Consider the following 15,655-nt stretch of genomic DNA (forward strand, 5'->3'; position numbering starts at 1 on the left):
CCTTGCTCTAAGAGAAATCTCAAAGTACTGTAAAGATTGCAGAGGGAGATTTCCGAGGATGCTGCCCAGACAGGAGGGACTGTGTTATGGAGCGAGGTTCGTAATTCTGAGACTTTTTTCGGTGACCTTACAGAGGTGTACAAAACCACAACGGACACAGATAAGGCAAATGCGTGTACTCTATTTCCCCAGGACTGGAGTATCGAGAGCATTAGCGCACAAGATTGAGGTGAGAGTAACTAAAGAAAGAAGCGGGAAGCCAGTTGGGTTAGATAAAAGGGATACCGTGGGATGGGGAGATTGGGTAGAGACAGAGTAGAGAATCGCGGGAGAGACCGGGAACAGAACGGGAAATTGTGGTAAATGGAAGCAAGAAAGCGCGGTGAGGAAAATGGGGATGAAACACAGGAGTGGGGAGTTGAGAAGGATGAGAGCGACACTTTTGAGGGACGAGGGTAAAGAGAGGGCAAGATGGAGAGTAACATTGCGATAGAAGGAAAGTGGAGAATTCGGTATGGGTGAGAGGCAGCGGCGCGGAATGGGCAGTGCAAGTTGTTAAGCGAACTGGAGGAGAAACAGGGTTTTATCATTATATTCAAGTCGGTCCCTCTGGTAGCTGACAATGAGCCTTTATCATTTCATAAATATCCGGACACAAATATCTGGATATCTCACAGATGAAGCGTGCTTGAACCTGATCACAAGGTTTAAACTCAGAGTTATGTGCACATACACTGCACTCGGGGTCTGAACCGTTCATCCGGTACAGGACATTCGAAGCGAATTTCCTGCCAAAGAGAGGTAAACAATTTCAACGCACCTCCAGCAGTCAGTCGCCCAAACCACTAATACCCTCCCTCGCCATTGACCTGTGGCAACTCAACATATTCCACAAACCCTCTTTCCCAGAACAGCCCTGTGTCAGTGTCCAGAATACTCCCACTAACCCACTCTCTCCCTGCAGCCCTGTGTCAGTCAGCAAAGTAATCCCTTGCCCTACACTCTACACACAGGTCGGTGTTAGAGACAAGAATAATAACAGTATCCAACCTTCTCCTCACAGGCCCGTGTCAGTCCTCAAAATGCTCCCATTTCTTTCACTGTCTCCCCTCAGGCCTGCATTTTCTGCCAAAGTACTCACACTCACCACTCCAACCCCACAAATCGGAGTCAGTCCAAACTACACACACTGCCTGTCTCTCTCCCCACAGCACCGTACCGGTCCCCGAAATAGTCCCACAGCCCAACCCCTTCTTAGATACATGTGTCAATCACTAAACCATCTCCCGCTTCGCATTCTCTGCCCACAGACCTGTCTCAGTCCCCACAATACTCCCACGGAACCATTCTCTCCCCACAGATCTGTGTCTGTCCCCAAAGTACACCCCTCCCACATTCTCTCCTCACAGACATGTGCCAGGCCGCAAAGTGCTCCCACTGCCTCACTCTCTCCCACAACCTCGGTCAGTTCCCAAAACAGTTCCATAGCTTCTCCCTCTCCCCACGGCCCCGTAGTAGTCCCCAAATTGTTTGCACTTCCCACTCTATGCTCAAGGAACCGTGCCAGTCCCCAAAATAATCCCAATGACTAGCTTTCCCCGAAAGATCTGTGTCAACCACCAAAAGACTCCCACATCGCACTCTCTTCCCACAGCCCATGTCAGTTCCCACATTTGGAGAAGGAAGTCTGAGGATCAGAACGGGAGTGCGGCAGGAGACATTTTGATTTTTCTCTTCTGCTCATCGGAGTTAAGAGAGGCGGGACTGCGCAGGCGTGTGACGTTGGGCAGTGAGGCGGGGAAGATTTGAAAGAAACACAGCTTTATACAGCGGGCAGCGTCTTTTTTCGGGCAGCTGTGTGAGCCGGGAACAGAGTGAAGGCTTAAGGGCTTTGGCTCAACGGGCTGAGGCGGAACCGTGCGAGGAAATGTAGGTTCAGTTTTCAATTTTCCCTGCTATTTGAGGAAAGGGGGAATTATGAGTGTGAGGGCAGCTTGTTGTTCACGTTGTACGGATGTGGGAGGTCTCATACCCTCCTGTACGTGTACAGCCTCGTCAACTGCACAGAGCTGCAGCTCCTAAGGGATCGTGTTAGGGTACTGGATCTGCCGATCCATGACCTTCGTCTGGTCCGTGAGAGGAAGAAGATGATAGAGAGGAGTTACAGGCAAGTGGTCACACCAGGGCCTCGGGAGGCAGACAGTTTGGTCACGGTTAGTGGAGGGAAGGGAAAGAGTCAGGTACTAGAGAGTACTACAGTGGCTGTACCACTTGACAATAAGTACTCCAGTTTGAGTACTGTTGGGGGGGAAGCAACCTACCGTTGGGAAACGACAGTGGTCTTGCCAACGGCTCAAAGAGTCCAGCCCTGTAGTTCAGAAGGTTAGGGAAAGGAAGAGGAAGGCAGTATTAATAGGGGACTCGATAGTCAGAGGGTCAGTTAGAGGATTCTGTGGACGCAGTCATGAGTCCTGAATGGTAGTTTGACTCCCTGTGCCAGGGTCCAAGATGTTTCTGATCGCGAGCAGGATATCCTGAAGTGGGATAGTGAGTAACCGGAGGTCGTGGGTACATATCGGTACCAATGACATAGGTAGGAAAAGTGAAATTATGCTAAAAGGAGAAGATAGGGAGAAAAGAAGGGAGTTGAGAAGAAGGACCGCAAAGGCAGGAATCTCGGGAAAACTGCCTGTGCCACGCGACAGTGACAGTAGGGATGGAACAAGTTGAAGGATATATGCGTGGCTGAAGTGTTGGTGCAGGGGGCAGTGATTCAAGTTTCTGAATTACTGGGACCTCTTTTCGGGCAGGCGTGACCTGTACAAAAAGGACGGGTTACATTTGAATCCTCGGGGGGCAAATATCCTGGCCGGGAGGTTTGCTAAGGCTCCCGGGTAGACTTTAAACAAGAATGGCTGCGGGTGGGAATCAATTTGCAGAATCTAGGACAGAAGAAGTTAGTTCACAAATAGAGAAAGCTAGTAGACAGTCTGTGGGGAGGATAAGCATGTGATAGAGAAGGGGAGCGCACAGTCCAAAGATGTAGGGGAGAAGGAAGAAAAAGATAATAAAGTTGTTTGCACTGTTAGGGATAAGCAGAGAGGAAGAGGTGGAGAGTTTCTTCAATGCATTTATTTTAATGCGAGCAGAATTGTAAGAAAGGTGGATGCGATAGTATGGATTGACACCTGGAAATATGATGTTGCAGCAATTAGTGAAAAATGTTTGCAGTAGATGTGTGATTGGCATCTATATATTCGTGGATTTCGTTGCTTCAGGTGTGATTGAATCGGAGGGGAACGAGGGGGAGGCGAGGCATTGTTTGTCAAAGAAAATATTACAGAGGTGGCAAGGCAGGATAGACTAGAGGGTTCGTCTCGGGAGACTATCTCTGTGGAATTGAGGAATGGGAATGGTGTAGTAACAATTACAGACCACCTAATGGGGAGCCAGAATTGGAGCAACAAATTTGTAAGGAGATAGCAGGTATTTGTAGTGATTGTGAGAGATTTTAATTTCCCACAAATAGACTGGGAAGCCGATTCTGGTAAAGGGCGGGATGGTTTGGAGTTTGTAAAATTTTTGCTGGATATTTTTGTTCAAGAAATACGTAGAGGTACAAATTGGAGACGGGGCAGTGTTGGATCTCCTGATAGGGAATGAGATAGGTCTGGTGACAGAGCTATGATTTGGGGATCTCTTCGTGTCCAGTGATCACAATAACATTAGTTTCAATATAATTATGGAGAAAGATAGAACTGGACCCAGAGTTGAGATTTTTGATTGGAGAAAGGCTTACTTTGAGGAGATGCGAATGGATTTAGATGGAGTGGATTGGGACGATTTGTTTTATGGGAAGATCAAAATAGCGAAATGGAGGCCATTGAAAGTTGAGAATTTGAGGATGCAGAATTTTTTATGTTCCTGTTAGATTGAAAGGAAAGTTTAAACGTTTGAGAGAGCCATGGTTTTCAAGGGATATTGGAAACTTGATTCGGAAAAAGAGAGAGATCTACAATAAATATAGGCAGCATGGAGTAAATGAGGTGCTCGAAGAATATAAAGAATATAAAAAGAATCTTAAGAAACAAGTTAGTAAGCTAATAGAATATATAAGGTTGCATTGGCAAGTAAGGTGAAAATAAATACAAAATGTTTCTGCAGTTATGTTTATAGCTAAAGGATAGTGAAGGATGAAGTTCGTCCCTTAGAAAATCAGTGTGGACAGCTATTTGTGGAGCCAGAAGAGATGGGGGAGATTTTGACCAATTTATTTTCAGCGTTATTGAATGAGGACAAGGATATTGAATTATAAAAATAAGGAAAACAAGTAGGGTTGTTATGGAAGCTATGATGATTAAAGAAGAGTGTATACTGGAGCTTTTAAAGAATACAAAAGGTGGATAAGTCTCCGGGTCCAGGTAAATTACTCTAGAAATAGCAGGAACTCTGAGAGAAATATTTCAAATGTCATTCGACAACGGAGATGGTGCCGGAGGATTGGAGTATTGCTCATGTGGTTCCATTATTTGAATGGGAATCTAAGAGTAAACCTAGCAATTAACAGCGTGCAGGTTTGACGTGGGTGGTGGGCAAACTAATGGAAAGTAGTCTTCGAAATGGCATATATAATCATCTGGATAGACAGGGTCCGTTTAGAAGCAGTCAACATAGATTTTTGCTTGGAAGGTCATGTTTGTCAAATCTTATTGTATTTTTTGAAGAGGTTACGAGGAAAGCTGAAGAGGGAAAAGCAGGGGAAATTGTCTATAAGATCTTCAGTAAGGCCTTTGACAAGGTTCCACACGGAAGGTTGGTTAGAAAGGTTCAATTGTTAGGTATTAATATTGAAGTAGTAAAATGGATTCAACTGTGGCTGGATTGGAGATGCCTGAGAGTAGTGGTGGATAACTCTTTCTCACGTTGGAGTCTAGTGACTGATGGTGTGCCTCAGGGATATGCACTGGGTCCAATGTTATTTGTCATATACATTAACGATCTGGATGATGGGGTGGTAAATTGGATTAATAAGTATGCAGATGATGCTAAGATAGGTGCCGTTGCAGACAATGAAGTTGGCTTTCAAAGCTTGCAGAGAGATTTAGGCCAACAGAAGGAGTGTGCTGGAAGATGGCAACTGGAGTTTATGCTGAGTGAGTTGCTATATTTTGGTAGAACTCATCAAAATACGATATACATGGTAAATGTTAAGGCATTGAGGAAGGCAATAGAACAGAGTGATCTAGGAATAATGGTGCATAGTTCCCTGAAAGTGGAATCTCATGTGTATAGGATGGTGAAGAAAGCTTTCGGTATGCTGGCCTTTATAAATCAGAGCAATGAACACAGGAGTTGGAGTTCAGAGGAGGTTTACCAGAATGCTACCTGTGTTTCAGCACCTAAGTTACAGAGGAAGATATAACAAGTTAGCTCTTTATTCCTTGGAGCGTAGAAGGGTGAGAGGGGAATTGATAGAGGTCTTTAAAATTATGAGGGGGTTAGGTAGAGTTGACGGAGGAAGGCATTTTCCATTGAGAGTATGGGATATTCGAACAAGAGGACATCAGTTGAGAGTTAACAGGCAAAACTTTAAGGGCAACACTTCTTTACTAAGAGAGTGGTAGCTGTGTGGAACGAGCTTCCAGTAGGAGTGGTAGAGGCAGGTTTGATTCTGTAATTAAAAAAAAAAATAGATAGGTTTTGGACAGGAATTGAATGGAGGGTTCTGAGCTGAGTGCAGGTAGGTGGAACTAGGTGAGAGTAAGCATTCGGCACGGACTCGCAGGGCGGGGATGGCATGTTTCCGTGCTTTAATTATTATATGGTTATATTAGTTTTACTACACACTCTCTACCAACAGACCGTGCCGATCCCGAAACAAATCCAATTGCCCATTCGCTCTCCGCAGAACTTTCTCTCTCTCCAAAATGCCCCGATTTCCCACTCTCTCCCTACAGCCCTTGTCAGAGGCCAAACTCATACCAATACCCACTCCCTTTAGCAACTCGTGTCTGACCACAATCTAATATCACTGCACACAACCTTCCCGCAGCCTGTGCCAGTCCTCAAAATCAATCCACTGCCTACTCGCCTCTCGCAGCCTGTATCAATCCGACGACCCACTTTCTCTCAGAAACATGCACGATCCCAAATCTCACCCGTCTTTGCATTTTCCAATCCAGTATGAACGGCCTTGGTCCCGGACAGCTTTGTAAACAAAGTTCTGTGAAATTAAATTGTTGTCACTATTGACTGAATTCGAGCAAAATTTAAGGAGCATCCCTTTCTGTCTGACCCCTGGATATTTTGAAGAGATGGTATCTGTCTCACCACAGGAGAATGTGATGCCACACTGTGGAGGGAGCCTCAATATGTGTCTGAACCCGGGGGTGTGTAATGAGACCGTATGCAGGGAACTCACTGTGTAGGACCTCGGGAGTATGTGATGTGACGGTGTGGAGGGAGCTTCACTCTGTGTCTGACCCCGGAAATGTGTGGCGGGACGGTGTGAAGGAAATTCACTCTGTTTATGACACCGGATGTGTGCCCTTGGACCAGAAGGAGGGAGCGTCACTCTGTGTCTGATACCGGAAGTGTGCGATTAAACGGTGTGGAGTGGGATTCACTCTGCTGTGGATATATCTTCCGTCGATCTGACACGTACCGCTTCTTCTGCAGAATTTATTTCAAGAAGTTTAGAATCAAGGTCCCAGCAATACTGCCTCGCTTTATCGTAGGACAATTTCAACGTGGTTATAAAATAACAGCCGCCTGCATTTCTGATCCAGGACTGGGGACACTCTTGCTCTGAAAAATAGGAAGAAGGAACAGTGAATCTCCCTGCCTACGGTCCATTACATCCGCTGTGAGTCAGACATAGAACGAGGATCCCTCCTCACCGTCCCATCACACACACTTGGACAACTACAGAATGAAACACACTCCTTACACTTAACACACTCCCGGATCAGTGGCAGATAGAGGCTCCCTCCTCACCGTCTCAGCACACACGCCCGGGGTAAGACAGAGTGTGAAGCTACCTCCTCATCGTCCCATCACACTCTCCCGGGGTCAGACACAGAGTGAATCTCCCTCCTCATCGTCCCATCACACACTCCCGGGGTCAGACACAGAGTGAATCTCCCTCCACACCGTCCCATCACACAATCCCGGGGAGAGACACAGAGTGAAACTCCCTCCACACCGTCTCATCACACACTCCCGGGGACAGACAGAGTGAATCTCCCTCCACACCGTCCCATCACACACTCCCGGGGACAAACACAGGGTGAAGCTTCCTCCACACCATCCCATCACACATTCCCGGGGACAGACACAGAGAGAATCTCCCTCCACACCGTCTCATCACACACTCCCGGGGACAAACACAGGGTGAAGCTTCCTCCACACCATCCCATCACACACTCCCGGGTTCAGACACAGAGTGAAACACCCTCCACACCGTCCCATCTCACACTCCCGGGGACAAACACAGGGTGAAGCTTCCTCCACACCATCCCATCACACACTCCCGGGGACAAACACAGGGTGAAGCTTCCTCCACACCATCCCAACACACACTCCCGGGTTCAGACACAGAGTGAATCTCCCTCCACACCGTCCCATCACACATTCCCGGGGACAGACACAGAGTGAAACTCCCTCCACACCGTCTCAACACACACTCCCGGGGACAGACACAGAGTGAAGCTCCCTCCACCCCGTCCCATCACACACTCCTGTGGTCAGACCCAGAGTGAAGCTCCCTCCACACGGTCACGTCCCCCACTCGCAGGTTGAGACACACAGTGAATCTCCCTCCACACCGTCCGATCAGAAACTCCTGTGATCAGACCCAGAGTGAAGCTTCGTCCACACCGCCCCATCACACACTCCACTGGTCAGATATAAGTGATGACCCCCTCCATTACATTGCATCACACTCACTCTGTGTCAGACACAAAGTGAAGCTCATTCCAGATAATCCTGTCACAGTGGACAGAGGTCAGACGCAGAGTGACACTCCCTCCATACAGTCCCATCATACTCCCAGGGGTTTCACCCAGTGTGAGCTCCGTATTGCACTGTCCCATCAGACACTCCAGTAAAATACAGAGTGAAGTTCCCTCCTCACTCTCCCAATGATCATTCCTGGGGTTAGATACTGACTGATGCTCCCTGCATAGCATCCCAACGCAACCACACTGTGTCAGACACAGAGTAAAGCTCACTCCAGACTGTCCTATCACACACTCCCGGGGTCAGACACAGGGTGAGACTATCTCGAAACTGCCCCATTTTGAGGTTTCCGGGCTCAAATACAAACAACGCTCACACCCTTCTCTCACACATTCCCGTCGTCAGAATCAAACTGAAGCTCGTTCACAGCGTCCCGTCACACTCTCCTGCTGTCAGACTCAAATTGAAACTCCTGCCACGGCACCCAATTACACATTCGTGGGACCACTGAGCAGGTGTAGCTGCCTCAATTCCGCCCCATCACAAACTTCAGGAGTCAGTTAGAAGCTCCTTTTCGCCTTACTATCACAGAGATCCTGAGGGACAGACAGAAATAGAATTTCACTCCCTACCGTACCGTCACAAACTCCCGGGGTGAGACATGAATTAGCTTCGGCCGCAATTTCCAATCAAGCAACCTGTTGCCAGACAATGAGGGGCTCTCCTTTAGCACTGTCCCGTCACGGAATCCAGGAGTAAACATAGATCGGAACTCCCTTATACTATTACATCATACCGACCCGGGGTCAGATACAGAGTGAAGCTCACTTTTGCTATGGCCCCATCACACACACATGGATTCAGACTGCACGCTCCTTACTGTCAAATCACATGTTCTTACGGATAGACACAGAGTTAATCTCCATTTACACTGTCCTATCACACTCACTCGAGATCAGACCCAGAGTGAATCTCCCTCCGCATCACCCCATCACACACTCCGGGGCTCAGATACAGAGTGATTCCCACTTCACAACATCCCATCACACACTCCCGAGGTCAGAATCGCAATGAAACTACTTCGATACCTTCCCATCACAGCCTCCCGTGTCAGTTATAGAGAGAAGGTCCCTGCAGACCATTCAATCACACACTTCCTGATTGGGCAGACAGAAATTTGGGTTCCATCCACAACGTCACGTCACACGCTCTCAGGGATAGATAAAGAATGAAGCTATCGTCTGACGATCCCATTATAGTCTCCCCATGTCAAACACAGAGTGATTCTCCTACCACACTGTCCCATCACACAGGACAGGGGTCAGTTTCAGACTGAAGCTTTCTCTCCACCACACTATCACACACTCCTTGGGTCAAAGATGGAGTGAGGCTCACTGCATGCTCTCCCATCACAAACTCCTGCGTACAAACACAGAGTGACCCTTTCTCCACACTTCTCCAACACACCCCCCGTGGTCAGATAGGAAATGAAACACTCTCTGCACAATCCCGCCGCATACTCCCGTGGTCAGACACAGTATGATACTCCTACCTGGTGACATCAACTAACACAGGAGTCAGAGAAAAGGCGATGCTCTTCATCCCCCCCCCCCACACACACCACCGTCCAATTAAACACTGCAGTTGTTAGACACACAGGGAGGCTGCCTCCACACCGTCCCATTACACATGCTCGAGCCTATGACAGTGTAACTCTCCCTCCTTAAGTCCTCCTAATATCACACACCTCCTGGCGAGTCACAGAGTGAAGGTCTCTCTCAACCGTCCCATCATGCTCAGCTGTGCTCATACACAAAGCGAAGTTCCTCCCCCGCTCTCCCATGGCACACTGACAGGTTCAGAGTCGCTCCAGAACATCCAATCACACAATCCGCTGTCACATAGAATGAACGTCCCTCTACACTGTCCCCTCACACAGTCCGGGAGTCAGACACAGACACTCTCTCTCTATGATCCCATTACTCACTCCGGGAGTCATACACGGAGTAAAGCTCCTTCCACACTGTCCCATCACACGCACCCAGATTAAGACGCAAAGTGATGTTCCCTCTGTTCCGTCCCGTCACTCACTCTGGGATTCAGACACAGACAGAAGCTGTCTCTCCACGATCCCATCACACACTCACGGATTAAGACACATAATGAAGCCCCCGCTGCACTGTCCCGTCGAGCACTCCAGGATTCAGAGTGAAACGCTCTCTCCACGGTGCCAAAGCACACTTCAGGGGTCAGACATCCTCCACGCAGCCCCATAACACACTCACCGGGTCAAACACAGAGTGAATGATCCTCCACAACATCTCATCACACACTCCCGATGTCAAGCACAGAGTGACGTTTCCTCTTTCCATGCCTGCCCTGTGATGAGGAGCGGGTGAAAGAGAGGGATGATGCCTCACCTCTTCTGCTGGTCAATAATTCACAGATTTGAGCCTTGGTTTCGTTGACAGATCTGTACTTCGTTTCCATCTCAGTGAACTTGTGACGGAGTTCGCTGTTCATTCGTTTAAGAGACTGACGAATCTGTGACACTGAGAGAGATGGTGCAGGATGTTTGGCGTTTACAGTGACACATAAGTCAGCGTCAACCGCTACTGAACGGGTCACAGAGAGTGTGGTGTCAGTGTCACGGTGATTGGTGTCACAGTGAAGGACGTGCTGGTGGCACAGTGAGCGGTGTCGGCGCCACCTTGAAGCAGACAGGCAGGCATATTGATCCCGAGGGATATGAGAGACGTGTCTGTGTCACGTTGAGGGTTTTTTTCAATATCCCGATGAAGATTTTGTTCATGTTACAATGGGGGTCTGAATAAGTATCCTGTCGGTCAATCCGAGTTGCTGTGAAGAGCGTGTCGGTGTCACTGTGATAGGTGTCACAATGAAGTGCTTCTCGATGTCACAGCGTGAGAAATCTGAGTGAAGAGCGTGGAGATGTCACGGCGGGTGGAGTACCTGTGTCATGGTGTGTGGTGTGCTGGTCTCAAAGAGAGGGGTGTGTCTCTGTCACGATGAGAGGCATGTCGTGCCGACGATGGGTCTGACAGTGTCACACTGAGGTATGCATCGACTTCACGGAGTGTACTAAGTAGATTTTGCTGTGAATTTCGGGGTCGCTATCGCGGTGAGTGGTTTACCTTTGTCAGGGTGAGGTATGGATAATTGCCTCAGTGAGAGTTGCATCGGTGTTATGTTGAGGGGCGATACCGTCTCGGTAAGGTGTGTAACAGTGAAGCGTGAGTCCTTGCCACGGTGCGGAGCTGGCCGGGAGATGTTAAGGAGCTTATAGATGTCACAGTCAGTGGTGTCTCAGTGTCACCGTAAAGGGGTGTCAGTGTCCCTGTGGTGTTTCACAAAGACAATTTAATTACCACCTGCCTCCATTTGGAGCCCGTTCGGCTCACCACGGGTCGAGAGCCCGGCAACAGTCACGATAATGGCGGACGTAACGAGGCAGAGTAGTCAGATCCTACGGTTTGATCTATTTTCCGTGTTCTCCTTCAGTGTGTGGGCGAATTCAGCCGTGTTCCCCACTGGGACTCCCTTCCACCCACCAGCCGCGGTCTCTCCTTCCACCACCAACACCCCTCCCTCTCTCAATCTCAGTTACATTGAGCCTCATCGCTGAGAGTCCAAATCCCTTCACTTCCCAGGGCCGAGAAGTGTCTCTGATTCCAGAGATTCTGTCACGTCTCCCGAATGTGATCGATTAAGTTGGAGCCATGGGCGTTTGACTGGGTCCCTCATTGGAGGCATATCCAGAGGAATATGATACAGGGGATCCACGGGGAATTAGCCGTATGGATTCAGAGTTTATTATTTTTCAGCGTCACGGTGAGGTGGGAGTCGGTCCCACGGTGTGGACGTGACGGTGTCACAGTGGGAGCTGTGTCCCTGTCCAGTTGAGGGTAGTGTCAGTTTCACCGTGAGGGTCGGTGCCACGGCTTGGAAGGTGTCGGTATCCATGTGAGGTACGTTTGTGACATGTTTAGCGCCGTGTCCGTGTCATTGTGAGGTTTTACACTGACGTGTCATTCCACACTGTTAGTTTACGGTCTGACTCCAACCGGAGTCCGTTCGACTCACCATGGATCGAGAGCCCCACAACTGTCGCGATGAGGAAAAACGTAACTAGGCAGAGTAGGCAGATCTTACGGTCCGGACTATTTCCGATGTTCTCGTTCGGCTCCTGTTTATCCGGACCTGTAGAGACACCATTAAGATAAGCAGAAGGAGAAGATGGTGAGAGTGGGATGGGAGCGATGGGGGCAAATGTGAGAGAATGGGGAAGAGGAAACGGGAAGAGAAATGAGAGAGGGAAAGGCCGCGTGAGAAAAGGAAGCGATATTAGGAGTGACTCCGGAGTGGGATGTGTGAGAGAGGCAGCGACAAAGCGGGGGAGCGAGGGGGAGTGAGGGGAGAAAAAGTGGGAGAGTGAGGGGGAAGAGACAAAGGGAGGGAGAGAGAGTGGTTGAGAAAGAGTAGAAAGGGAGAGTGTCGCGGGTTTATTATTATTCTTAGCTGTCGGCCAACAATGTTGTCCAGGACGCATGCCGTCTTATGTAAGGCATCTCACAATTTGGAATGATAACGTCAATCCAAACTACCCATCTACAGTTTCATCCAGATCGTTTATATACTTCACAGACAGGAGAGTTCCCATCCACATCCATAGAGAGAGGTCACTTCATTGGAGTAGAACAAGTTTACTCGATTACAGAATGCAGAATAAAGTATCAAAGTTACAGAGAAATTGTAGTGCAAGCAGACTATCAGTTTCAAGAGCCACGAAGAGGAAGATCTGAGGTCAAGAGTACATCTTATCGTATTAGGGGTCCGTTCAATATTCTGATTGCTGTTGTGTAGAAGCTGACCTTGAGCCTCCTGATACATGCTTTCCCATTTTCCCTCCGATGGGAGGGTGCAGAAGACAGAATTTCCTGGAACCTTTCATGACGCTGGGTGTTTTATCGAAACAGCAGTATGCGTAGAAAGAGTTCATGGAGGGGAAGCTGGTTCCGGAGCTGGGCTCAGCTCTTTCCATAACGCTCTGCAGTTTATTGCGGTCATGGGCGGAGCAGTGTTTATATTTTTAGAGAGGAACAGGGCGTTTCATGAGAACAGAGTAGTAGACGTTTTGAACAGGGAAGAAAATAAAACATTTATTTTTTTTTTCTACGGGAGACTACTCTGTGTGATGTTGTGGCAACCAGTGGAAGTTGACTGACTGATATGTCCGGATTGATAGAACTAATGGACGCTTGACATGTCCGGTATCAAGATCCCTGATGGGAGATCACTCTGAAAGATGGGAGAGAGGAATGTAGGGAGAGACGGAGAAAGAATGGAGCGGAGTGAGTGGCCGGGAGAGGGAAAGATAGAAGAGAGAAGGGGGAGGGAGATGACAGCTGGCGTGAGACCCAGGGAGACCTGTCGGGCTGATTTGACTGGGGAGGACAGAGCAGTAATTGGTAGTAGATGTACTATATAGAGGCTTCAACAAGGCTATTCACAAGGTCTCAGATGGTAGACTGTTCTGGAGATGGTGTGGAACCCATGGAGATCTGTCTGACTAATTTGATGGCGTAGGACAGAGGCCGTGGTGCTGGAAGTAATGTACATAGATTTTAACGAGGCCCCGGATGGTATAACTCTCTGGGAGATGCAGTGAGGGACTGCTGATTAGGTACACAATTCGGTAGGCGATAGGAGACAAAGTTTAACGTTGAAGCTCGTTTCTCAGACTGGAGGCCCGTCACCAGCTTTCTTCACCGGGGGATCGGTGGTGGCTCCAATGATCTTTCTCAACTATATCGACCATTTATAACAGTTTATACAATACACGGTAGGTGAGCTTTCAGACGACATTAACGTAGATGGTATTTTAAACATTGAAGACATTTATCTCTCACAGTGGGATCTCGATTCGCCGGGGAAGTCGGCCGAGCAGGAGCACGTGTTGTTTATTTTAAGCTATCGTATTTCAGGAGGACAAACAACAGGATGGGACATACACGACCAACGGGAGGAAACTTGGGAGATGTTATAGAAAGTAGGGACCCTGGGCTACAGCTACACTGTTCGAAACATGGAACACTACAGCACAGAAACAGGCCTTCTGGCCCTTCTTGCATGCGCCGAATCATTCTTCTGCCTCGTCCCACAGACGGGCAGCTGGACCATATCGCTCCATTCACCTGTCATCCAAGTGTTTATCAGATTTTAAAAGTGAGCCCTTATTTACTGCTTCAGCTGGAGCTGACTCCACTCCCAACACTCTCAGTATTTAATAAGAAGAAGGTATTTAATAAGGTCCCACTTAGGGTATTGGTGGGTAAAGTCAAAGTTCATGGAATTAGGGGGAAGACATTGAGATGGATAGAAAACTGGTTGGCAGATGGAAAGCAAAGGGTAGCGGTGAATGTGTGTTTCCCGGAATGGCAGGTGGTGACTAGTGGGGTGCCACAGGGTTCGTTATTGGGACCACAACTGTTTACGATTTACGTCAACGATTTAGATGAAGACATTGTGAATAACATCAGCAAGTTTGCCGATGATACTAAGCTGGTTGGCAGTGGGACATGTAATGAGGATGTCATGAGAATTCAAGGTGACTTGGATAGGCTGGATAAATGGGCAGATACTTGGCAGATGACATTTAATGTGAATAAGTGTGAGGTTATCCACATTGGGAGTAAGAACAGGAAGGCAGATTATTATCTGAACGGGGTAGAGTTAGGTAAGGGAGAAATACAAAGATCTAGATGTCCTTGTTCATCAGTCATTGAAGGTGAATGAGAAAGTGCAGCAGGCAGTGAAGAAGGCTAATGGAATGTTGGCCTTTATTACAAAGGGAATTGAGAACAAGAGCAAGGAAATACTCTTGCATTTTTACAGGGCCCTGGTGAGACCACACCTGGAGTATTGTGTACAATTTTGGTTTGCAGGATTAAGGAAGGACATCCAGGCTGTAGACAAAGTGCAGCGTAGATTCACAAGGTTAATTCCTGGGATGTCTGGACTGTCTTACGCATAGAGTTTAGAGAGACTGGGCTTGTACACACTGGAATTAAGGAGATTGAGAGGGGATCTGATTGCAACATGTAAGTTTATTAAGGGATGGACAAAATATAGGCAGGAAATATATTCCAGATGCTGTGAGAGTCCAGTACCAGAGGGCATGGCTTGAGAATAAGGGGTAGGTCATTTAGGACAGAGTAATGGAAAAACTTCTTCTCCCAGAGAGTTATGGGGGTGTGGAATGCACTGCCTCGGAAGGCAGTGGAGGACAATTCTTTGGATGCTTCCAAGAAGGAGCTAGATAGGTATCTTATGGATAGGGGAATCAGAGGATATGGGGTCAAGGCAGGAACCGGGTATTGATAGTACATGATCAGCCATGATCTGAAAATGGAGGTGCAGGCTCGAAGGGCCGAATGGTCTACTTCTGCTCCGATTGTCTGTTGTCTATTGAAGAAGTCCCCGCTAATGTTCCCTTTAAATTTTCCCCTTTAACACTGAACCCATGTCCTCTGTTTTTTTTTTCTCCCCTTGCCTCAGTGGAAAAAGCCTGCTTGCATTCTCTCTACCTATACCAATCATAATTTTATATAAATCTATCAAGTCTCCGCTCATTCTTCTACGCTGCGGGGAATAAAGTCTTAACCTATTCAAACTT

At 48.0% G+C, this 15,655-nt stretch overlaps 1 protein-coding gene across 3 annotated transcripts in view; it reads right to left on the minus strand.

The window, feature by feature from the left end:
* Positions 1-237: 237 nt before the first annotated feature.
* Positions 238-15,655, minus strand: part of LOC132387465 (C-type lectin domain family 4 member A-like) — a 35,975-nt gene continuing 20,557 nt past the window's right edge. For all 3 annotated transcript variants that reach the window (XM_059959830.1, XM_059959831.1, XM_059959829.1), the window contains 5 exons: positions 12,064-12,180; positions 10,380-10,511; positions 6,665-6,807; positions 6,159-6,223; positions 238-788 (listed from right to left, as the gene is read on the minus strand). In XM_059959830.1, coding sequence (XP_059815813.1) covers positions 596-788; positions 6,159-6,223; positions 6,665-6,807; positions 10,380-10,511; positions 12,064-12,180 — 650 coding nt within the window. In that variant the 3' untranslated portion in view covers positions 238-595. The remainder of the gene's footprint in view (positions 789-6,158; positions 6,224-6,664; positions 6,808-10,379; positions 10,512-12,063; positions 12,181-15,655) is intronic.

Source organism: Hypanus sabinus, unplaced genomic scaffold (assembly GCF_030144855.1).
Source record: "Hypanus sabinus isolate sHypSab1 unplaced genomic scaffold, sHypSab1.hap1 scaffold_189, whole genome shotgun sequence".
Taxonomy (NCBI): domain Eukaryota; kingdom Metazoa; phylum Chordata; class Chondrichthyes; order Myliobatiformes; family Dasyatidae; genus Hypanus; species Hypanus sabinus.